This window comes from Muntiacus reevesi, chromosome 17, assembly GCF_963930625.1.
Source record: "Muntiacus reevesi chromosome 17, mMunRee1.1, whole genome shotgun sequence".
Classification (NCBI taxonomy): Eukaryota; Metazoa; Chordata; class Mammalia; order Artiodactyla; family Cervidae; genus Muntiacus; species Muntiacus reevesi.
Window position 1 is genome coordinate 41,035,624 of NC_089265.1, and position 25,326 is coordinate 41,060,949.

Consider the following 25,326-nt stretch of genomic DNA (forward strand, 5'->3'; position numbering starts at 1 on the left):
CTGGTAATTTTTTTATTGATCGTATACAGGTAATTTTGGTTGAAAACAGTTCAAGACTTTTTTTTTTTCAGGCTGCCCTGTGTAAAACCAGCAAGTAATAACTAAAAGACATCTATCAAACTAGTAGCCTCAGAAGACAGCCCCTAAACCAGCCAACACTAGTTTGCTTTTCTTCTTCTAGTCTTAGTCCTCAGCCAGGGGAACGAAACTATCAGATAATGAGAATCACCAGAGTTTAGATTCTTGGTTTTCGTTCTATCTATTACCATTCTAAAGTTTTCTCCATGGTTCCAAAAATTGGCTCTAGCAGTTAAAAAAAAAAAAAAAATCCCTCCTGGATTTCCACTGTCCCCGCCCTCCCTGACTCCTAGGTCCCTCAGAAGTGCCACCTACCTGTGACCTTACCCAAGCTGGTTTTCAGGAAGTCAGGGTGCCTGAGCTCTTCAAGGCTTGCAGACTTCATGACAGAGTTGATTGATGATAAAGTGCTGATGAGCTGGGAGTTGAGGGAGCCAATCTGTGAGTGAGGTTCCCCAAAAGCTTCTGCCAGTTCACTGTAGTTCTCAGCCAGCAGCGCCTGCTGTTCCGCAAGCAACTTCTGGACACGCTCGATGTAGTGATCCAAGCCTGTCTCCATTCCAGACGGTGCCTGGGGCTGGGGGCTCTCCACGAACTCTCCTACAGGCTCGTCCCCAACACCTACACTCCTCCGGCTGCCTGTCGGCCCCACCGTCAACTGGGGAGGACCACATGCTATGGTCCTCATTTTGAGGCCAACCAGATAGTTGTCGTTAATACTGATCTGCCCCACGCCTGACTCTTTGGTCTTCACAGCTGATGGCCTGTCAAACCCAGCGTTGCCAGAGAGCACCGTCCCCACTCCGATGGACCGCATCTTGGTGGAGCTGACGTCCTTGACCCGGCCTTCGCCCACGGCTACCGTCCGCATCTCCACAGTGCGGGTGCTGGTCTGCTTGTCCACGGTGCTCAGGGAAGTGTTGGTACAGGATTCTGTGAGCGTGGCCATCTCAGTGTTGGTGAACTGGCTCACCTGTTCTAGAACCGTGCTGGTGTGCTGGCTCACAGTTCGAGGCACTGCCATGACAGCAGCTTCCACCTGGCTGACAGCCTCTGTGTTCACGCTTCGGGAGGTGCACTCCTTTGGAGAGCAGACGGTCACATCAACAGAACAATCTCCGCAGCCAATGGAGCGCACTTCTTTGAGATTCAGGTTGGTCCTGAGGAGTGCTAGGTCATTCACGGACTCCTCCGTGTTGCTGCCCGTTTCACAGACACTGATGTCCATACCTACGCTCTTGTCACACGTTTCCACCGACCGCCCAATACATCTGTCATGCATTTCCACCCTTTCCTTAACAATCCACCAATTCATGGGCAGCTCAGGCCCCACCTCTTTATTCTCATGATAGGGCTGGCAGGAGATGCCTACATTACTTGTCTGCACACAAGTTCCCACACATGTGTCAACCACATCCACGTGACTGCCAGCCATTTGGTCTCTGGTGGGTACCACTGCCTCCACCATCTTGCTGAAAACAAGCGGCTGGGCCATCACGGCTTTATCAACTTTTTTCCTTGAGCCAGCAGCTTGCAGCTCTTGCTTGAGTTTAGTCATCTCCTGGTCATGGGTGGTTTCTTTAAGTTGTACTTCCAGGCGATAGATCTTATCTTTTAAGGCTTCTATAGTCTGTTGTTGCAGCTCAATTTCTTTGTCAGCTTCAGTAGTCACTCCAAGCATGGCTTCTGTCACACTGACCCCAGAATTCCTCGTCTCAGTGACTATGCCTACGGCGGCATCCTTACAGGACCTGGCACCCCTGCGGTACACAACAATGTTGTTCATGTCCTCATCGGCGCCCACAGCCACAGACCGGAACTCTCGAGGCCGAGAATCCCCGTTCTCCCTGAGCTCTGAGGAGGCCTCGTAGCTGCTGTCCTGGATCTTCTGCTCCAGGGCCTGCATGTCTGCTGTGAGCTGCCGGAATTCTTTTATCCTCTGGGTGCTCTGCTCCACGCTCTCCATTTCTTCCTCCTCATAGTCAATGTATAATTCCCCACCACTCCTCCGGGTCCTGGACAGCTGTTCCAGCTGGGATGCATTCCCAGCACTGTAGGACCGCTTTCTCACACCACAAACATCGTTCTGGGATGCCGCTCTTTGGTTTTTCAGCTGTGAGGCCAACTGTCTTTTCTCCTCTTGCAGGACAGAGATCTTCACCTGCAGCACAGGGATGGTCCGCACCTGCTCTTCCAGCTCCTTCAGGCGCTTCAGGGCGATGGCCATCTGCTCCCGGATGTGCTGCAGGTGCACGGGGCTCACGTTGGTCACGGGGGTGGAGAGCCCTGAGCTCAGGGGGCTGTGACGGATGGAGCTGCCCATGGAGGAAGTGGTAGCAGCAGCCGGGGCACAGCCACCATAGTCCCCATTGCCTTGGTAGCCATTCTGAAGCTGGGGCATGGTGGCATTGTGGTTTCCAGAACCCAGAAAGGAGGAAAGGGAGCTGGTGGAGCCCATGCCTCCAAAACTGGCCAGCCTGGGCCTTCGGAACTCACCAGGTGCCATCTGCATGGTGACTCTCTCCTGCTCGAGTCTTCTCCGGGTCTCCATCAGTGTCTTGGTGACATGAAGGTTGTGCTTTGGGAGTTGTGGTGATGGTGGTGGCAGCTGTCGACTTTCGGGGATGGTAAGAAAAGTGGGAGAGGTCTCCAGAGGGGCGGGTGGCTTTGGGATTGGGGTTGATGTAACTTGGCTTCGGGCTAGGAGGAATCTGGGGCACTGCCTGTTGTCATCACTGTTGGAGGATGAGAGGGATTCAGTAGAAGTCCACACGCCGTGCTGGCCAGGTGCAGCCCTGGAGTCTGGGCATGGCCCAGATGGCTTCCGCCTCTTCTGGATGTTCACTTTCTTGATGGTGTTTCCTTTCTGTATGTCATCCACGTATTTGAGGAAATCTAAGTCTAGTTGGTAACCATAGGGGGTCTCCACAAAATAAGGATCTTTTTGTTCCCTGTCTTGTTCTCCATTCAGAATATCATCTGCTTTTCCTGAAAGAGAGAGAGAGAGATTATAATAATGCCATTAACACACACAATGAAAAAAACTAGTATTTGTGTATGTTGTAGCACGGTAAGCAAATATGATTTAAGAGCTGACAAATCTATGTTCTAATCCTGAATCTACAACTTAACAAATGGGTGTTAACAAACCTCTCAGAACTTCAGTTCACCTCTGAGTACAAATGGAAATACAAGTATTTAAGTCATAAGGCTGTTAAAAGAATGTAATGAGAAAATGATTTTTAAGAGCCAGGCACATAGTAAGTCCTTACCAAGTACTTGAGTTTTTTAAAGAATCATTGAAGACTTGAAAGCATTTTCAAGTAGATAATTTCATTTTCTGTCTACAATCCCTTGAAGTATAGCAGTCACTAAGACTGCTATTGTATAAAGTGTACTCTGAGGCAGAAAAAGTGAGAAGTCTTAAAATAACGGACCAAGTCGGTGGACAGCCAGGAAGCCTGGACATGAGTTCGCCCACCTACTGCTCTTTTGGAATATATAAACAGTGGCTGAGGTACCCCAGCGCCTGACCACCCCTACAAGATCCCAATTTGCCTAGACACCTTCCTTGCAGAGAACGCTGGGGCACACGGGACATTGAGTGACTAACTTTAGCAGCAAGGGGACAAGGACAGTTTGTGGATAGACTACAACTATATTTTGTGGCTTCCTATTTAAAAACAAAACAAATTCTATCCCAACAGAGGAGGAGAAGTTGTTTTTGTTTTTTCCCCCCCTTTGACTTCTTCTGGACAAAACATCCACTATTTCAAGAATACCTTGTTTTGTATTTGTGATGGCTCCCAACAGACGCAAAGAGAGAATGAGAATAAGGGCAAACATACTCCAAACACTGGACCATACGGCATTCGATAAATGCTACTTATGGCTGAACCAAATGTTCAGAAAAGGAAATATGAAACTTTCAAGGCACAAATCTTGCTGCTGACCTGAGCTATGCATTTCAAACTGAAAACCAAGGTTGTTTTTGTTTACATTGTAGGCTTAAGCAATGTTTTCCTAGAGTCATGATAACAAGATCTGCATCTGAGTGTTATGGGAAGGATCCCGAAGTACTGACTGAAGAGCCATCAGTACCCCTACCTCTAGTGTTAGTTGCTCAGTGCTGTCCGACTGTTTGTGACCCCATGGACTGTAGCCCACCAAGCTCCTTTGTACATGGGATTCTCCAGGCAAGAATACTGGAGTGGGAAACCATCCCCTTCTCCAGGGGATCTTCCTGATCCAAGCCTGATCTCCTGCATCACCTGCAGATTCTTTACCTTCTGAGCCAGAAGGGAAGCCCTATGGTTACTCCTATCCTGGGCATAAAAGCCCACCTGACTGCGTCAAGGCCCAGGTACTTGCAGCAAACTGGATTGCTGGTCTGTGCTTCCCACACTCAACAGTGCCACATGTGACACCCCACAGTGTGAATGCTCTGAACAAACCTTTTGCCTCCATCTGCCTGCTTCTCTCTAAAATGTTGGAAAGAAAAGTACAAAAAAGAAAACTGCCAGAGAGAGGAATAAAAACTACCCTTCGTATCGTCAATTAAAAAGCCATTAAGTTGTTTTAGCTGTTAAAATTTGTGAATAAGACTTCAATTCTAAGGCACATGGATAAAGAATTCTATTGGAAAGAGGTGCTCAGCAGCAAACATTTTCTGATCTAAGGAAGGGCACATTGTCGAGGAGCGAGGCGCCGGAAAACCTGTGCTCCAGCTAAGAGAATGTGTCTTCTTTCTTTCCTTTTTAACTCCACAAGGACAACATGCTCACTCAAAGTATGCAGCCAGACCTGTTTCCAGTGCTGTCTGAAACTCCATAAGGAAAGAAAAACTGCAGGCTTGGGACAGGTAGATTCTAAACTGGGCTGGCCCAGACCTTTGAGGCCAGCGCTCCCCCCTGCCGCCCGCCCCGGCCGCGGCCGGGGGACTGAGCCCCGGGGGACTGAGCCCCGGGGGGAGCCCCTGCCGCCCTCCCGCCTGCCGGCCGCACACCTACCGGGCGCCCGCTGCGCTCTCGCCGGCTGGCCTGCCGCTCTCCAGCTCGCGGGCCCAGGCTCTCCACCCTTCAGGGAAGGAGGGTGGACCCCGGGAGACTGGGCAGCGGGCCGGGCGCACACGCCATAGGCCCGGGCCGCACCAATGAGCTCTCAGCGGCCCGGCGACCCCACCCCCGCACACTGAGCCGCTCCGTCCCGCGTTCGCACTGCAAGCAGGAAGCCCGGAGCTTTCTAGAACGTGTGTTGTTCTTGCCAGTTCTGCCAAGAGTCAAAATAAAGCCGGCAGTTTAAACGTCTCCACAGAGAGACTCTGTCTCTGTCGCACCGGTCCCTTCCTCGTGAAAGAGTGTGTGTTCTGCTGTGGCAACTAGCGGCCTCGGCTCCGGGCCACCTGAGCAAGTCGGGGCACAAAGGGCCCCACTGTTCACGGCGGGGTCTCAGCGCCGCCCCCCGCGCGCAGGGTCCCCAGCGCCCGGCTCCGCACGCCAGCGTTAACCCTCAACAGTGATCTCCGCTGGGCCTTTGCCACGACTGAACGTTTCTCAAAAAACACTTTTTAAAAACCACCTTGCTTAAAAAAAAAAAAAACCACCTATGCTGTACACACATATATAAATACAGTACACTAGTATGATATTGTAAAGCAACTATACTTCAATTTTAATAAGAACACGAAAAGGAATGTTTAAAAATCTTATGCACAAACCATTTAAAGAAAAAGTCACTCATATCTCACCACCTAGTGGCAATTGTTAGTATTTTGGTATACCTCTTATTTTTCTGTGTATGTCTTAACATAGCTAATTTTCCAACTTAAGCGTTTTCCTTAGAAAGGTTAATTTTTTTTTATTACTCTTCAAAACTTTTAAAATGCATTAACGTCAAGGTTGAGAAAACAAAGCATGTCACACTTTCCAGAGAAATTCAACCGACTTATCTTTAGTTATTTCTGAAGTTCAGGAAAGGTACAGGTCAGGCTGAATTATCCCCAGATGAACTTTGGACTTCTAAATCTGGGAACCAAGGGAGGTTAGAATTTAACCGTGTTGAGCTTGATTATTTCCTAATAGTATTCGATTCAGATTCTCCCGAGGACTTGTAATCCAAGTTTCATTCTCTAACAACTAAAAAGGAACGTGTATTTCTCAAGGTGTCATTTTTCCAAATAATTTTTCATAGTACAGATTATTCTACTGTTAAGTAAAGATACCTGGTGTGATGATTATCTTATTTCCTGCTTTCTAATGTGCCTTTACATACATGAACACAAACAGAGCATTTACAGTGCCCTGACCTCCCGAATTTTTTTGTGTTTGTCTTTTCTCTCTGTACTAGAGAGCAACAAATTTAACTTTTAAAAGCTCCTCCCTTGCTCTGCCTTCCAACCATACACATGAATTAACAAGATGCTATGAATAAAGATGTTTTATAATGTTTACTGAAGTAATAACTGAATATATAGTATAACCGAGATCTCTGAAAAACATGTAAATACTCTGTAGTCTGAAGTTGCTTGTTCTATATTACTGTTAAGGACATTTCTTATATGATGCTGTTTCAGTATTTATCTTTAGGTTCTGGAATCATGGGTGATTTTAATGTTTTTTTAATAGTTTAAAAAATTTGTACAGCATATAGGTATTCATCTTTTAAAAATATGATTACAAGTCACTATTTTGAATATTGAAATAATACATTGAAATGTATTGGAATGTACTGAAATAAACTCCAAGATACCTCATATGACAGAGGAATGTATGGGGCAGTCATAGCAAAGATAACTAGATGTTCCTCAGTACGTGCTACCTCACCCTTCCACATGAATTGGACTCCCTTTGTTTAATTGGGCAAATATAAACACAGTATTTCCCCAGCTTCTTTCACTGTTAGTATGTCCATAAGCAGATATGTCATGCAACAATCCCCAGAAGCCTCCCTTACAAGACACAGGACTAGTTCTTTGACATCCTTTCTCTTTGTTTCTTCTTCTGTCCTGCTGTCTGGAATGCAGATGTAATGACTGGAACAGTAGCTGCTATTCTGGACTTGAGATCACACTAAGGGATGGAGGAACAAGGTGCTTGAAGGAACTTGGGTCTATAAGGGCTTTGTGGATCAAAGCACTATACTACTCCTGGAAAACTTACCACTTTCTACGCATTTATGTGAATTTATATTTAATTTTGTTTAGCTATTGTTTGCTTGGAGTTCCTGTTACTGAGAGCTAAACTGAACTCTAATGGAAACAGTACTCTTTACCCAGTGTTATCTTCTCCCCCTCACAGAAAAAAGAAAATTAGGACCAGATAATGAAAAATGTTTAATAATAAACTGGGGCGATATTACATTAAAACATTTTCATCACAAAGAAATTGATAAATTCAAGAATAATTAAGGAAGTGTAAAAACAACAGTGAAAAAAAGTCTCTAAATGGGTTATTAAGGAGATTTGTTAACTGCCTAAAAAGCCCTTTTAGACTAACAGAGCTTATATGAAGCCAGAAACCACTGGCTGTTATCTGCAACTGGAATCCGGAAAGTAACAGCTTCCAGTTAAACAGTCTGGAATCAGAGGGGTGTCCCTGGTGTTTACAAGAATTTTCTGAATGTCTGGAAATCCAGAGGTAGAGACTGCTCCTGGTACCACCTCTACCTTCATTATATAGCATTTATTGAAAGCTCAAATGGGTGCAGAAAATGGTCCTATTCAGTGGAAAGAGTAGGAGGAAGGATTTACAAGAAATAAAAGGAGGTACAGTCTAGATGTGAGATAAATGCCAAACATCTGAAACATAACACTAAGTCAGGTCAATTACAAAAGTATATTATCAACAAGAACAATCTGATGATATATGAAAAAATGATCAATACTGGAGTTAACCAGGAGATGAGTTCTGAAGACAAGGTAAGTGATGACAGAATAAAGTGGAAAGAGGGGTTGATGAGCCAGGTAAGAGCCTAGTAGTGCAAGGAAAGAGGAGGCTAGAAGAGGAGGCTAGAAGAGAGGGGGTGACCTAGTACAGAAGGGGATACTGCACTGGGTCCTGGAGCAGGGGAATCTCATCACTGAGAGACCGCACACTAGGCCATGTGCTAGGGACTGAAACGATCAACAAGGAGTGTCTTCACAGCTGTGTGTGGATTAGACCCAGGTAGGGAAAGAGATTACATTCCAGGGGACCAGTTAAAATGTTACACAGTACCCAAATGTGATGTGAGGACCAAATAAAAAAAATGACTCATATATTTACCCTATATGTATAGTTAATACTGATTCTCAAAAGACAATTTTAGTAACACCTTTCTCTCTCCCTCCCCCTTTCCTTCCCTTTCCTCTTATTACTATTTTCCAAGTACTGTTGTAGGAGCTGCGGGACACAGTGAACTAAGGAGACAAGGCCCCCGTTCTAACAATGCTCACAGTCCAGTGCGGGGCGCAGGGGAGTGCATGGAAAAGAAATAAAAGGCAAGGCAGAAGCAAAGTGAAGAGGCAGAACCACCAAAATTTACATTTGTGTGTCAGCCTAAGTGGATGGGCTTATAATAGTGCTCTATGTCGCTTTTCAGGGTTGACCTACTTCCCAGACACCCAAGGTCAGAGTCCCTCTATCATCTTCTATCCCCTAACCCAGTTTGCACAGTTTGCAAACTGGGGAAACGAAGCACCAAATGTGACAGCACCAACTGCAGACAGCTTCTTAAGTCCAGACCAGATCCCCAGGTATTCAGAGAAAAGCTGAAAACAACAAACTGATGGTAATTCTACTCTTTATTTATATATTCACCAGCTGTAAAACTAGTGCTCTGTGACAGAGCTAGTGCACAGACTCAAGAACAATTTGAAATGTTCCTTGCAATTTTTCTGCATTAACAAAGTGAAATGGAGTTATGGCTATTTCAAAAGTCATTTCGTTTAGATTCATAAAATATTATATGGTTTTAACTTTTCAAAGAAGCTAAACTTAATGTCCAAATAATATTTGGTTTGGGAAGACATAAAAAGTAATGTAGTGGCCAGGAGGTAGAAGACTAGAAGGTAAGAAACTAGCCTGGGAGTACTAACCTGCTAGTGGTGTTTCTTAAACGGGGGTGATTTTGCCCCCCGGGAGATATTTGGCAAACTCTAGAGACAATTTTGCTTGTCACAACTAGGAGAAGGGGTGCTTTTGGCATCTAGGAGGTAGAGGCCAGGATGCTGCTAACGTCCTACAATGCTCAGGACAGTCCTACCTTCTCTACAAAGAATTACCCGGTCTAAAATGTCAGTACAGTCAGCCCTCTGAATTTGTGGATGCGAAACCTATAGATAGAGACTGTCAACTGTGCTATGTCATTTTATATAAGAGACTGGAGCACCAGTGGTTTTGCTGTCCCTGAGGGTCCTGGAATCAATCCCCTGAGAATACTGAGGGCAGACTGTGGTGTTGAGGCTGAGAGTGCCTGTACTAAAGACAGTGAGCAAGAGTAAAAAAATTCACATATAGCAACTGAACATTTGGCCATGTAAGCTGTGTTCTTCAAGCCTTCCATTTTTCAGCAGGACCACAGCATCATGCTTAAGTGACAGGGTAATAAAAATGCCAATTTTGAGCCAGAAACCAGTAAATACTTTTCTTTTTTTTATTTAATTTTTTTAATACTTTTCTATATACCCTACCACAGTGAGCCATTCTTTACTCTGAGTAAAAAGCACTGGAGGTTTATGAAATAATATGTCCTGGTGGACTTTTAAATGGGCAAAACTTTGATATTATTACTCTATCTATTAATTAGGATACAAAGACTTCTTTGTCCTGGTTTCACCACTGCATACTCTAGGCCCAATTACTGACTAGTGGTGCCATGAAAAATAATTGCACCCATGTGCCAACACTCTTTTATGTGTTTTTCTTCAGCAGATATTCTACCTGACTATTGAAACTGAAGAACTCTGCTAATTCCTATTACTGTATTGTCCCCTCTCATGAAGCATGAAGATTTTTGCCTAAAGAGCTGAGTCAGTCCCCAAGAAGCACATAATTAAACACAGATTCCCATACTTAAAAGCAGCAGAGTGCAAGCATCCTGCTGTTTAAAGCAGTCAAAAAGATTCAGCATCAGCTGAGGCTGAGAGGCAGGAAAGAAAAGCAGCAGGATCAACTCTGAGATGAACTTGATGAGAGAGAAGTTCTCATGGAGTTAATTACTCAGAGTATGAAAGTAATTGAGTTAGCAAATCAACTCTCCCCGGCATAGAGCAGGGATGAAGAAGACAATGATGTGGAACAGGTCCTTCTAGACAGGTTTAACAGGAAACTTCTGATGACACTTGTTCGAATTAAGACTGAGACCCAAGGAGCTTCTCACACCAAAATCTACAGGAAACCTTATTTTTTAGAGAATACACAATGTGACAATATAAGTGTTCCTCCTGTTTTTTCCAAGAATGTATGGCAAATGAGATTTTTCTCTTGCTCTTCCAATTACCAAAGAATTGTTTTTCTATCTGCTCTTTTCCCTTATCCATCCAATCATTCATTCAAATGATAAGCACCTATTAGAAGTCAGGGCTGGTTCTATAATCCCTGTTCTGTGAAGTTTATATTACCTACTTGATTTCACCTAGACTTCTTTTCGGGTTGTAGCTGTTTTAAACGGCTACCCAAATATGCTTTGTTCAAATAAAATGACAACATGAAGGAAAGCAAAAGCGGCTGCCAGAAGTTCATGGGAAATACCAGCTCAACACAACTCAGTTTTACAGGCTTGGTTTGTTTATACGACCAAGTTATAATGTGCTGTTGTTTCTTATATCTGGAACTCTTCATTACTGCTTCTGGCTTCTTCCCCTCAATCTTCAGATCTCTCATAGCTGTTCTTATCTCTGCATTTGTAACCTGTCCCCACACACATTCCACTGTCTTCCATCACTGCTTCTTTTCATCCTGGTCCCACATTCCAGGTCTACCTGTCCCCACACCCCAGAGATGGAATGTTGACCTAGGGAAGCTGCAATTGTCAGGCTGAAAGATGGATTTATTCTTTCATTCAGTAAGTATTTATTAAGTATTTATTAAGAACCTACCATGCAGCAAACACTGCTAGGAGTAAATCAAAAGGAATAAATCAAAAGACAGCCTACCTGGATAGAACTTGTGAACTCTAGGAAACAAAGGATGCATAAAAAACTAACAACTAAGATAAGTGCTGTGAGACTAAAATCCAGGAGGTATGTGAGGACAGGGCAGGAACCTCTACCGGGCTGGGCATAGAGAGTATTCTGCCAGGGTGCTGTATTTGAGGGGTCCACAGGGCTAAGTGTGTGTGTGTTTGTGGGGGTTGGGGGATATTTGGCAGGGAGACCAAGATGGGAGAAATTCTAGGCAGAGAAAACAGCGTATGTGAAACCTGCAACTTTTAGGAACTGAGAAGAGCTTTGCATGATAAGGAAAACACAAACTGAGGCAGAGAGGACCAAGCCCCAGTCACACAGGTCCCTGTGAGTCAGGTTTGTAGTTCTCAAGTGTATCAGGGAGCTACTGAACACAGGAGTGAAAAGATGAGATTTGTATCTTAGCAAGACTGCTCTGGCTAGATGCCGGAGCATGTATTAAAATTCTCTTCAGCAACCTTCATTAAGTTTCCACAGACTGTTCAAGTCCCTATGAATTTTTCTTGTGGTATCACACTGTGTGACACCACACAGTTTAGTTACTGAACTAGGTAATAAGTGCTAGCCTTAGTGTTAAAACAATGAGAACTTAAGAGCTTGCCTGCATTTGGGGGCAGTCTGTGGCCCACATCCACATCGTCCCCCTAAGGTATTCAAGAGGAAACTGAGAAGGCCTGACATATCTCAACTCCTCTGGGCAGAGCTGCAGACAGGGATAAGGTCTTTGGATTCATCCTCTGGGGCTCTATCCTTGACCTCATTCTGCTAATAAGAAAGAAAATATTTTCTTTAAACCAATGGATGACTCACTGTAGAGAAAAATGATGGGATTTCCTTTTCAGAAGGTGATTTAAGTACAATAAATCTAATCTGGGAGGGACAAGGGTGGCATGAGTGAGGGCAGGAAGAAAAAAGAGAGGACATTTTAGGGAATACAGGCCCTGATTGAGCTTGTTGAGATGCAGAGCACAAACTTGCTCCATATTTGAAACTAGAATGGGCACAGCAGGGGTCAAAGATCTCTGTGAAGCAAAGCTGGCTGACCGTGGCAGCCAGCAAGTGTCCTGGCGGAGGAGAGAGGGACAGATGGGCAGCATACTAGTGCCAACCTGCAGTGCTCCCAGCTTCAGCCCCTGATTCTCTGCCCACGCTGATCAGGGGCTGAGCTACCCAGGGGAAGGCTTAAAACAGAGAATACGGTCTGGGAGAACGTAAGCAATACATCCTGAAAATTCAAGACTTGTACCCACCACAAGGTCTCTGACAAGCTGAATTAATTTCAGATCAGCTGGCCCCTAACCACCTCAGTGCTCTCTGCCTGCCTGACAAGGATCCTGCTGCAGGGGACCCCTATTGTTTGAACTCAGACAGCAGATTCTACCTAGTCCTTATTTATCTCAGTTGTCAGCACACATCAGATTAGCTATTTAAAAAGAGTGTCAGGAGTCTAGTTAGCTCCCAAACTCACTTTTGGGTTCCACTGTCCAAACCTGGGATAATTTGGGCATCAAAATAATAGGATTAATGATAGCAGCAGATGACAGTCCACCGAATAAATCAGGTATCTATGAGTCTATAATGCTATAAGAAATATATAACAGAGTTCCAACTTATGTTTCAATAAATAAAGAGTTAAGAAAACAGTAAATCACCATTTAACAACCATTGTAACAGTTGGTGACTCAAGCAGGAATCATCAACAGATGCTGGATCTAGTGTGCAGAGACGTCCTACTGAAGAACAGGAATTTTGGCCTCAGGATGCCTTGCACAAAACAGCTTTCAATCACTAAGGAGAAAATGGTGATTCTACGGAGCAGAAAGCTGATCAAGAATCACGTGGACCAGGTGATAAAGACTACAATCACATGTCCCTGAGGCCCTGCTCTGAGAAAGCACAGTATCAGTCCTCCTGGGTTTCTGCTTGGAAGGTATGGCCTAAATCTGGACATGTCAACAGATTTACTTGAAAGACACCCCATAAAAGGACAGGTCTCTTTCTATCTTTCTTTAGGCCATGCCACACAGCTTGCAGGATCTTAGTTCCCCAACTGGGGATTGAAATCAGGACTCTGGTAGTGGAAGCGTGGAGTCCTAACCACTAAACTGCCAGGGAATTCCCAGGTCTCTCCTTTTAAAACTGTCAAGGTCATCAAAGAAAGGAAAGGCTAAGAGCTATTTCAGAGTGAACGAGATTAAAGAGATATGACAAAAGCATGTCTTTATATATACACCCACACATACAAGTACATGTATACATACAGAAAGAGACGAAGCAAACGTGGCAAAATATTAACCACTTGGGAATCTGAATGTAGGTGAAGGAGGCAAGAGAGTTCTTTTATAAATTTTCTATAAGTTGAAATTATTTCAAAATAAATTACATAAATGTAGATGATGATAACCTTCCTCTACTTGTGCCTCCAGTGTCTCTGGGGTACGTGAGAGCAGTCAGCCAGTCACTGGGGAGCACAGCCAACACTCTGTTGCTGCTCATATGCAAATAGAGCAGTCTGTTTTTTATCAAGACTAATGTCTCCGCGCTCCCATATTACATATTCTTTGAGGAATTTTACATTTGTTTGAGGTATCCCTGGAAACTTGCAGAGCCTTCTCAAATATTAATCTTGCAGATTGGTTGCCAGGAGCCCCATTACAGAAAATACAGTTCTGAAGTTCATTTCTGTCGCATTAAAAGTCTTCAACAATTTGGCTCAATCCAGCACTTCCCAGTCCCCAACCCTTCTTCCTCCTAGAACCCCAACATACCAAGGCACATTCAAGCCTCTCTGCCCTCGTTTACTCTGTTCCTTCTTCCGAGCATGCCCTTCCCCAGCCTCTTCCACTGATCACAGCTGGGGCCCAACCCCAAATTTCCCATCATTTGTAGAGTCTTCTCTTATTCCTAAAATTGCTCTGTCCTGGGAAGAAATGGTCACCTTCTCCCCTCCATCCTCCTGGAACACTTTGTAAACACACTGACCTGTGCTATGAGTACCAGGTGCATGCCTGTCTTCCCCCACCAGACTGCAGGTGTGCTGGGGGACAGAAACCAATTAATACTTATTTTTCTATCCCTCAATGCCTAGCACAGTGCTTGGCACATAGCATGCTCAGTATTTGTTGAAATGAAAAGCTTCATGTCTAGGCATGTACCATTTAGATAAGTCTGGGAGGAAGAGCTGTAGTGATTAAAATCAGATACTCTGGGACCAGAGTGCCTGGGTTTGAATCCTGGCACTGCCACTTTCTGTTGGCAAGTTAGATTCTACTCCAACTGTATAACTGGGAAAGTAATAGACCTGTTTCACAGTGTTATTGCGGAGCACTCAGAGCTAGGTCTGTGGTCTGCTATTATTATTTACTATTATTGGATCACCCTCATTGTTTGCTGAAGCACACACTCCTTGCACACTAGTCCAGAACTCCTCTCTTCCACCCTGCTTTTTTCTCCCTGCCCATGGAGCTAGGGTTTGAGATGTCTGTGATATTTTTCAAAGTCAAATAAATGAGTCTGCTAAAATCCTGAGGTCTACCTGGTTCCTGCTGGCTGGGCCCTGCAGTGGAGGTGCATGTGTCTGTGTGTGCATACTAGGGCTCAGAGTAAGTGGAGTGTGGATGCTGGTTAGGTATAGAGAGAGCCCTACTCCAGTGTCAATTATACATAGGGAGGAGGTAATATAAAATAGAAGCAAAAGCAGACAGACTTCTCCAACCTTTAAAGATATATTATAACCAAGAGGAAATATTTTCTTCTTACAATATCAAACAGTTAACCCTAAGGAAAATCAATCCTGAATATTCATTGGAAGGACTGATGCTGAAGATGAAGCTCCAATACTTTGGCCACCTGATGAGAAGAGCCGACTCACTGAAAAAGACCCTGATGCTGGGAAAGAATGAAAGCAGGAGAAGGGGACAGCAGAGGACAAGATGGTTGAATGGCATCACTGACTCAATGGACATGAGATGGAGCTAATTCAGGGAGATGGTGAAGGACAGGGAAGCCTGGCATGCTGCAGTCCATGGGGTGGCAAAGAGTTGGACGCAACTGAACAACAACAGTAACACAATAAAAGGACAAAGGTAAGCACTGATTTTTATGAACTATCCTTTTCTACCTCTAATTACGTCGTGAGAGCAGAATATTTTTTAACACACTATGCACAGGTGTGTGCTGTAGACTCACTGAATGCACTTCCATGCAGTTGTCCAGACTGGGGGGATGGGATAGTTTTTTCACAAAACAAGTACAGGAGCTATAAATACTTCTGAGTTCACAGACCAGCAATGGGCAGCAAGGGTCTGGAATCACACACACAGCAACAAGGTCTGCATGTATAAAATGAGGATGTTGGTGGAACTCAATGATTTCCAAAGGTTGCTTCCAGACCACGACTCTCTCACTATACTTCACACAAAGTTCCATAACATCACCTGTTAAGTGATCAAGTGAAGAAAGGAATAATTAATTGAAGCAGCTGTCAGGCCAGATGAACTCAGGCAGATGGAGCCAGGGGCCTGGCTCTCTGCGCCCTCCATTTGCAGCACTTTCCAGCTGCATGGTAACAGCTAACACAACCTAACAATCCCCAAAGGCAGCTTCCTTTTGCTGTATCATCATCCCACCCTGGGTAGGTCTTAGGGGTCTCGAAGCCAGGCTGCAGATGAGCAGTGAGAGGAAAGAAAATGGAAAGGGTTCCAGTTCCTGCGAATGGAACAGGCAATGTGTTAATAAAGGACACATTATAACAAGGAGGCATGCGACATTACAGAGGCCGTGAGGGTCACACAACGGCCCTCTTCTCCAGGGCTCTGTGCCAACTGAAAGATGCAGCCACTCTACCTAAAATCTGTCTCCTAATAGTTGAGATGCCTGGGCTCTCACCAGCCTCAGCAGTGCTGTCTTCTAATGTCCACCGTCTGATTTAAAGACTTAACTGCTGAACTGGAGCCTAAATTTATGCATGCACAGAAGGGAACTAGCTTGAGGACTAAATGCTGTTTTCCAAACTTTTTTGAAAAATAACACACTGCTCTAAGTGTACACAGGAAATGTGCCAATTCAGAGGGTAATTCTGTGAAAAGCAGAGAACCAGCATAAGCTAGGACTTTGGGACAGAAAGGCTTTTCTAACAAAACATTATGCCTTTTGGCGGGGTGGGAGAGGCTAAAGTAACTGTATGAATCCCAGCCCTTATTTTGTTTTACCATGTTTACATAGGAAAAAGAAACCAACTTCAAGGCACACTGAACAGCTCATTAGAAAAACAGCTGAAAACAAATGACCAAAAATGGAGTTACCAACAAGAAAGGAAACTCTGGGAGTTAAGCAAGCCAAGAACTCAAACCTTAGCATATATATACATGCAACCTCTCATTCCCATGACAATGACATCTTTATGTTAGAGCCATGGCTAAAGCTGAAACTGTCACTGAACCAAAAATCCAGGACTGAGTTATTCTTTCCAGTCTGTAAGAAAAGCAAATATTTTTCATAACATACAGAGCTTGAGTTTATATTTCACCAACCCCCACACACACGTCACACTCTCCCCTGTTTTTCTTTTTTTGGGGCTTTCTTACTTACCCACCCAGAAACAAAATAACTGTGATTTTCAGCCAGCAGGAAGCCAAGTCTCAGGCCCACTTCCCTCAGCGTTATAGGGCCTGCACACGTTAGCAGGCAAAGAGCCCAGGAGCTGCTGCAGAGCATTTATTTATACCCATTTGGAATTTCCTGACCAACTAACAGCCTGCTGGCCACGGGGTGTAATTCCAGGACTCTCGGCTTCAGTGAGACAGCAAAAACTACCGACAAACAGAACCGCTACGAGGATCTCAGCAACACAGAGGTGAAGACAGGTCTCTCTGAGGCCCCTTCCGGTTTTTCAGACAAACTATGCTCACGTTCCTCAGACACATGAAATGCTGACCTAGAAATGGAGTTGTAAACCTGCTAACTCTTGGACGAACACAGAGAGAAAGGCAGCAAATGCTTCCTCACTCTTCCTGCTGACTTGGTCCCTCCTCCTCTAAACCATCCAGGGCTGAGAAAAGCTCCTAGTCACGATCTCAGCCAGGACGCAGGGCTGGTCTATGAAGGAAATGATTCAGTGCTATGCTGAACGCAGGATCAGCTGGAGGCGAGTGATTCCTTTTCTTGGTTCATTCTTCTTTAATGCAACATGCAATTTGAAGGCTAAAAACACTCCCATTTGTAAACCACAGACCCAAACCTTTTTTTTTTTTTCTTCATAGTTCCTTAAACATTTTATCCCAACTGGATCACATGACTTTCAAAGACACAGAATTAGTTCCCAAACAAGTGCATTCTGTTTTAGGGGGATAATGTCTTTAAGTGATGTTTTGTTTCTGTTTTAAAAATCTAGTAAGAATCATCTGTCCCTCTAATAGTTTAAATTCATCACCTAAAAAAAGAGGGAGAAAAAGTCCTTTTAAATCTGTTCTTCACCTGTGTGCCTAAGTACACTGGGTAAATGTGACTGATTCTAGTGGAATAAGATTGACTGAACTCTATCTATAGGGCAAACAAGGAAAGCCAGTTCTAAACAGTAAAATGGAGATTAACAAAGATTAAGGATGACTCTAAAGGGCCCGTTTTAAGAGGACAGCTATGAGGAGAGAGGCAAAGTTTTACAAGAATCCCCTGGATTTACAGTGTCTACCTGGTTCACCTTAGTGCTGGCATACCTCACTCCACTTAACTCCATACTTCACCCTCTGCTCCACCTGGTACTAAATGCTTTAAAAGTGACAGTTTTTGAAACAGACATTTTCCTGTGCGAAGCTACAAAGATCAAACTTTTTAAGATGATGTGGGACTCATCTGGGCTTGTTTTACACCAAATAAACTGATTCAAAGAGAAATAACAAACTAATAAAGAAGTTTCAAGTGCCAGATACTTTGAAATATAGGATCAAAAAAATTCCAAATTATTTTACCCAACAACACCTACATTTAGTTAGACTAATTTCCCCCTTGTTTCTGGACTTTATAATTTATTGAGGTATTTACATACCATAAAATTCACCCATTTTAAGTGTATAGTTTTGGATGAGTTTTAGTTAATGTATACAGCTATTTACCCATCCTCACAATTCAGTTTTAGAAAACATTCATCATCCTAAAATTTCCTTAGGCTTGTTTTATCATTTAGAAGAGAAATTTTCTCCTCTGTGCTTCTGAGAAAATTTTGTTATTATTTAGTTACATTATTATATTCCAACTAAGTATTAATATCAAAAGACTTGTTCTTAAGAATTAAACTGAGGAAGACAAAAGCATCATGCGGTATTCCTTTTCTGGAAGGAAAAAAAATTCGACTAAATTTTTATTTTATAAATATTGTGTTCTGGTAAGAATAGAGCTTATTCCAGAAAGCAGTTGAATATAATTATTTTGTCTGTGTGCTTCTATGAAGCCGAGGTCTAACAGAAAAAGTCACTGTATGCAAATAAATGTCTAGTCCTTATTCAAGGACAATTTGGGTGTGGCTCAGACGGTAAAGTGTCTGCCCACAACGCGGGAGACCGGGGTTCAGTCCCTGGGTCGGGAAGATCTTACTCCAGTACTCTTGCCTAGAAAATTCCATGGATGGAGGAGCCTGGTGGGCTATAGTCCATGGAGTTGCAAAGAGTCGGATACAACTGAGTGACTTCACTTTCACTTTATCAAGGATGACACAGGTTGGGATGGGAGAAAAATTAAAAATAGGAGTTCCTTCTGCCTGAAAAGTGTCAGTCGCAAAGGTTCCCGCTGTCGGGAGAAAGACACACCTGCCTGTCTCTACTCTCCCTTAATTTATATACAAAAGAAGCCACTGAATGTGATCTGGGAGGATGAAGATGCACTCAAGGCTCTTCCTCTGTAAGGTGGGCAGTAGCCAGCAAAAGTGACTCCCTGTGAGAAGGGAAAGGGGCTGCAGACAAAGGCTTCTGTGACACCATGCTGGCGGGCAGCGTCCCAACGGTCCTTCTCCCCTGGATGGTGGTGCAGGACGGCGGCCAAGCATGTCTTACCCACAGTACTTCTGATGCTTATGTAGCAGGTTAACTGCATCAAGACTCTTCTCCCCAGAGCACCTGACCCCTAGTCTAGAGATAAAACCAAAGCTAAATGAACGACTGAGTAGTAACAGTGGATTACATTTTGGACAACTTAAGGTGCGTATTTCCTGACACAGCCTGAATTCACCTTCCTCCCCTAATGTGTTCCTTTTATCCTTGTTACCAACTTCTTAACACCTTTCCAGTCCCAAAGACAAAGGACGAATGCCCATGAATCATCAGTTTCATAAAGCCCTCTTTATACCCATCCTTCCTCACTGTCCACTGTGCACAATTATTTTGGACAGCACTGGTCCAAGGGCTTGGTACATGTATGAACTCATCTCATCTTCAAGACAACCCTATGATGAAGCTTATGTCATCCATGCTGCTGCTCCACTGACATGTTAATATGCCACAGCACTGGACAGTGAGCACTCTTCCCTGTAGCCCTGAGAGGACACAGAATAGTGTGAGGGGGAGGGAGCAGGCATTTCCGAAGGGTGGGGAGGAGAAAGAACATGCTACTTCTCCACTTCTGCTTGTTCCTTCCTCTTCTGGTGTGTCACCACCCCCTTCTCAATCTTTGCAGACAAAAATTTTCCCAGTTTGCAAAGACCAGCTAGATAAAGTATCAGTTCTGTTGGAAGTTGTCCCTTATCTTAATGTGGGGTCACCTCTTCCATCCAGGCTTTCAGTGAAGCGTGCTTTCTCCTCTATATGATTCGTGCACACATCTGACATCCCTACAAACTTATGGGAGCCCCTGTCTCCTTCATTCAACCAAGGTTGTGCCCCCGGCACTGCAGATGCCCAGGGCCCATTCGATCAATGTGATTCCTTCCAGAGGAGCCACACTTGAAGTGATTGTTTCCTTTTAAAGAACTGTATGATAATGTCAAGGACTCTGAGCCCATGCCCTCATTTCACAGCTGAGGCAGGACTCTGGGCCAGGGTGGTGGCAATGCTAACATCGGCTCTGCCAATCAAGGGGAAGGTGCCAAGGCTGGAAGCTGTCAGAGCGGACACCCCCATGCCTCAAGTTCCCTACCCTGCTCCACAGTCAAAGTACCTGGGGCTGTTTCCAAAAATGCTGAGTTGTCCCCCCATCTCCACCCGGATGAATCAGAATCTCCCAGGGTGGGGCCAGGGGCATCAGCAGTTGAGAAGCTTCACAGAGGAGTCTATGCCACGGCCAGGGAAGAGAACCTCAGCTGTGAACTCTGAAGTTCTTAAGTGTGTTCTTCATCTTGGCTTAAAGGAAGCTGACAGTCAAAATGGGGGCAGCCCCTTAAGGAATTCAAGTAGCCTCAGGGGTCAGATCACAAGTTCAAATACCTTCAGCGGTCAGGTTAACAATGCAAAGAAAGGCGTTTGGAGGGGTTTGGGAGAGACTAGAAGGCACACGTCCTCTCCGGGTGACTATGGCCCTGTGGAAGTATACACTTAGTGATCCAGAAAGACGTTTCAAGAGTTGAAGAAACTGGTATTTTTACATGAAATTATTTAATGGAAAAATCTTGGTCATTAATTAAAATTAAAACAAGACCTTGGGTTGGTAAAATAGAATGCACTCCCAAGCCTCAGTTTAATACCAAGCAAGGACTTCACCATATCCATTTGGGATCCAATCTCATCCTGTTTCTGTCCCTTTCCTTTTCCCATTTCCCAGATGGCCAGTTGCTTTCTCCCTCTCATTTAAAATAGCTAGAGTCCTCACTGAAACGAATACAAAGACAACAACCAAAACAAGAGTCTAGGATTCCCTACTGCCATTTCTCTCACAGGTAATCTTCATGTGCAAAAATGCTTAATGTGCGAAAAGACCCATAAGTCTTTATCCTAAAAAGAGACAGGTTGATAGCAAGGTGCTCTGCTATCATGCTCATGGAGGGCCTGCATTATTTCTGCTATATTTGAGACTTCCCCTCAACCCCTAAAGAATTCAAATACCTTATTATGCTGTGTTAATCATCCTTTCCTGCCAGACTGGTGAAGGGATGTGACACTAAAACCTGGGTGTCTAAGAGAACTGCAATGACTGAGAAAGTGTATGCAGTTCCTTTCCTCATCACCAGGGCTCCGTCTCCACCCATCTCCATCTTAGCCTGAGGGGGCTGACAGGACCTGAAGGGGATTACAAGGTTAGGACAGGTCTAGCAAGGACTTACAGCTCTTTCTCATCATAGGTGTGGACAGCATTGGGTGTTGGAAGAGGACTCCTCCTTTAGCTTCCTGGATTAGAAGGATCTGCACCTAAAACTTATTATCAGGGAGATTTTCCAAGGAGAGGCCACAATCAACATGAAAAGGGTGTGCCCTAGCGGAGGTGTGTGATTCCAGCTGGGAAAGTGAAATTAGGAAGAGGACGCCATGTATGATGGGCCTAATCTAAAAGACCAAAAAAGGATCTTGTCTTTGTCAAACTTGACCTAACAAAGTGCATTTCCCCAAACACATTTAAGGCTTAAATCTGGAGTCACACTGAATTTCTACACATTCAGTTCAGTTCAGTCGTTCAGTCATGTCCGACTCTTTGCGACCCCATGAATCGCAGCATGCCAGGCCTCCCTGTCCATCACAAACTCCCGGAGTTTACTCAAACTCATGCCCATCGAGTCGGTGATGCCATCCAGCCATCTCATCCTCTGTCATCCCCTTCTCCTCCTGCCCCCAATCCCTCCCAGCATCAGGGTCTTTTCCAATGAGTCAACTCTTCACATGAGGTGGCCAAAGTATTGGAGTTTCAGCTTCAGCATCAGTCCTTCCAATGAACACCCAGGACTGATCTACACATTAGGCTTTCTTTATGGTCTGGGTTGCCTCATGATTATTAATTTCATCAAATTTAAACTAGAGACTTTCTCACAATATATTTTCCTCCAAGGTTTGAAATCAACATTTTAAAAAGCCAAATGACAAAATGAACTGGGGCTTGAAACTAAAAGATTTAAAACTTTAAATGAAATTACCACAGAGACTATAAAGGCTGTAAAATGATGAATCAGCAAGGACAGTTTATGTCCTTCCATCTAAAAGAGGTGATAGATCTGTAGAGACCTTTCCAAAAAAAACTGTGGGTGAGAAAGAAGGTAGATCAGTGGCCACACTCCCACCTTAGAGGTTACTAGCTCAGGTTCTCATCCAATTTCAACCAATGCACCAAACCAGAGTAGCTAATAAGCAAAAGGAATTGATTGGAAGCCCTCCTCACTCTGGTTGGATTGTTAACAGAGAAAGAAACAGAGAGGTCAAGGGAGCTAGAAAGAGCTTCCCAAACAGCCTCTGACAATATTCCTCTCTGGATGACCACGGCGTACCTGAACCCAAGGCATTTAACAGACAATACCATTTTAAGCCTACCTTAGGGGACATGATGGAGAAAATGAAGATGCTATTAACTTCCACTTAGATGTGAGGTATGGAGAGGAAGAATGCAAGTGAGTATGTGTGACAGAGTGGAAGCCACCTGTTCATGACAGGGAACTACCCAGGTGAACAGGCTGGGAGAAGATTGCCCAGCATATGACAATTTAAGAATGGCAACTGGCAGGGCTCAACTTCACCTCACAGATTCCTAAGTAGGCACTATGCCTGTTATCTTACTCTATTAGCTGCCCAGTGTTAAGGCAGCACCAAGGAGGTGGGCTGTAAACCTCTGTTGGTTGAACATTGGGCTATTTTGGGTATATTGCAAGCCACGATGGGCATACCATCATACCAGGATGAAGATGATATGAATCCTCCTCTTAATACCTCAAAGGTACAGATTAGTGAGACACAACCACAACTCTTACATAAAAGAGAGTGATGGTGACTATTGAACAGGATACAAAGCTCTCCAGGTATAAAGAAGAGGAAGGGGTGAATTCACACTGGGAGTATCGGAGGACACTTGTTGGAAGAGGTGAGACAGAAAGCAGGACTTGAAGCATAAGAAGGGTTCATATGAACAATTATGAGAAAGACAGCCAGGTCAAGAGAACAGTGCTTTGGGCAACACCACTAAGAGGGGAACAGGGTAGGTAGCGGCTGGGATGGTGGACAACCCTCTGCTTCTTTCACATGACTTTGGACGGAGCTATTCTCTTACTACCTGGAGTCAGGGAGGCCTGGGAAGGCCAACCATGATTTCTGCAGGCACCATGACTGAAGAAACAGAAATAGACTATGATTTTTCAAAATAAGGCCAAACACAAAGGCTCTGAGTGCAGAGCAGAAAACAGAGATTAAAGTTACTGAAAGCTAAAATGTTTGGAGAGACAGAAAAAATAACAAAAGTATTAGAAAGCTCAAAGATCCTTAATCTTGCCAGCTATCCTTAATAAAACAAAATCACTAAGTAGTGAGAATAAGGCAAAAGACAGACCAACTTTCACAGAACCTCAGTGTTGGTCTTTACACAAAGGGAAACAGGTGCCCTCTGCCAAGTATATTTCTGTATAGTCATATAAAAGTGAGCTACTGAATGAATGAACTAACTGAACTGAATTATTTCTACTGAGCTTTGCATCATTCTTTCTGGTAATTCACAAACCATACCATGCTCATCTCAATTGACCACGATTTGGAAAGCCTACCTTTTCATCATCAAAGTGTATAGAGGACAGAAAACCAAAGGATAATACCCTAGAGGAAAAGCCCCCAGATCTAAGCCCCCTTTACCTTTCTGGAAGCTTTTCTGTCTTGGATTTCTTCATTTAAAATCAGTATCCTGGGGTGGTGTAAGTTCCAGAGGCTGTTTTCTAGTGCCCAAATAATGTCCAAGCACCACCTTCAGAGAATCTGCAGCTCGTTATATGAGCACGTAGAAGGCAATACTCACAACTGCTGGGATTCCTTACAGGACAGGGTGACAGGTAACCGACCACAGAGCTATGATGGGATATGACTGTTTCCCCTCACACTGCCAAACAGCTGTCTCTGTGGCAGAGCTAAAAGCTGCGTAAAGTGTGGTGCTAATGGAAAAATCTGGTGGCACAGGGCTTTGGAATTTTGCAATCTTTTCCTGTAAGCTGCATTGTTGGAATGGTTTGACATGCGAACCATTCCCTCCTCCCTGAATGGCCTATGGACTTCCAGGTCTCCACCCTGCCATGCTATAAAAATCGTGCATCATCGGGCTGACTCACCACCTGAAGAGGCGGAGTACTGGCTAGGGGACATGCTGCATGAAGCCATTAGGTACTTCAACCTGCTCCTCCAGGTCATGGGAAGACAAATCAGTCTTTGTCTCACAGTTGGAGGGAACATGCCAAATGGGCTGCCTCAAAAAACATTTCCAGGGGGTGGTCCTGATTTGAATGAAGCATCCTGGTCAATCAGTCTGAAATACTAGGGAAAAGGAAAGTTTCTTGGTGGATACCCTCTCTGAGTATCCACCAAGATAAGGAGGACACTGAGAGCAGAGGGAGAGTGAACTTTTTTATGTTTTAGTTAGAAGAATATAAGAACTGATGTGAGTGACTAAGGCTTTAAAGATATTAAGCAGCCGGGCTTACGAATTATTAGAAATATCCCCTCTGTCACTCACTTATATTTCTAATCTAGGAATATTCTCCCCTTTTCTTTCAAGAGATTCTTAAATGTGCCTGCTGTATAGAACACTTGAAATGCCTTCAGCTAACATATCGATGCAAGAAAAAGGGGACTCAGAAAGTGGACAGGGAAATTTTGGCAGTACAAGCTGAATCAATGTTTTCACAAAGTTATTTGCGAAGTTGATGGAACTTATCAACTAAACCAAACATTGTGAGACTAAATTCAGAAAAATCCCATGACTAGCACTTGATTCTATCTAACAGAGACCATGTCCAAAATGCATAAGATCCCTTGGAGAGAGAACTGTTCCAACCAAACAAAATCACAAAAAAGGAACTAAAATAAATTTAGGACTTGTGATTAATAAAAAGAGCTATAAATAATAAAACTGCTTTCATAAACCATTACTCTAGCATCAGCTCCTCTAAATAAAGGTTTATATGATGAAATGTAGTCATGTCCACAACCTCTTATTTA

At 44.0% G+C, this 25,326-nt stretch overlaps 1 protein-coding gene across 4 annotated transcripts in view; it reads right to left on the reverse strand.

Annotated features, from left to right (window-relative positions):
- The window catches only part of KANK1 (KN motif and ankyrin repeat domains 1), a 206,140-nt gene that overhangs the window by 25,729 nt on the left and 155,085 nt on the right, over nt 1-25,326 (reverse strand). For 2 of the 4 annotated variants that reach the window (XM_065908383.1, XM_065908381.1), the window contains exon 4: nt 394-3,066. In XM_065908383.1, the coding sequence (XP_065764455.1) occupies nt 394-3,066 (2,673 nt within the window). Of the gene's footprint in view, nt 1-393; nt 3,067-5,087; nt 5,168-25,326 lie in introns of those variants that run through there. The other 2 variants (XM_065908384.1, XM_065908382.1) reach the window with 2 other exon arrangements.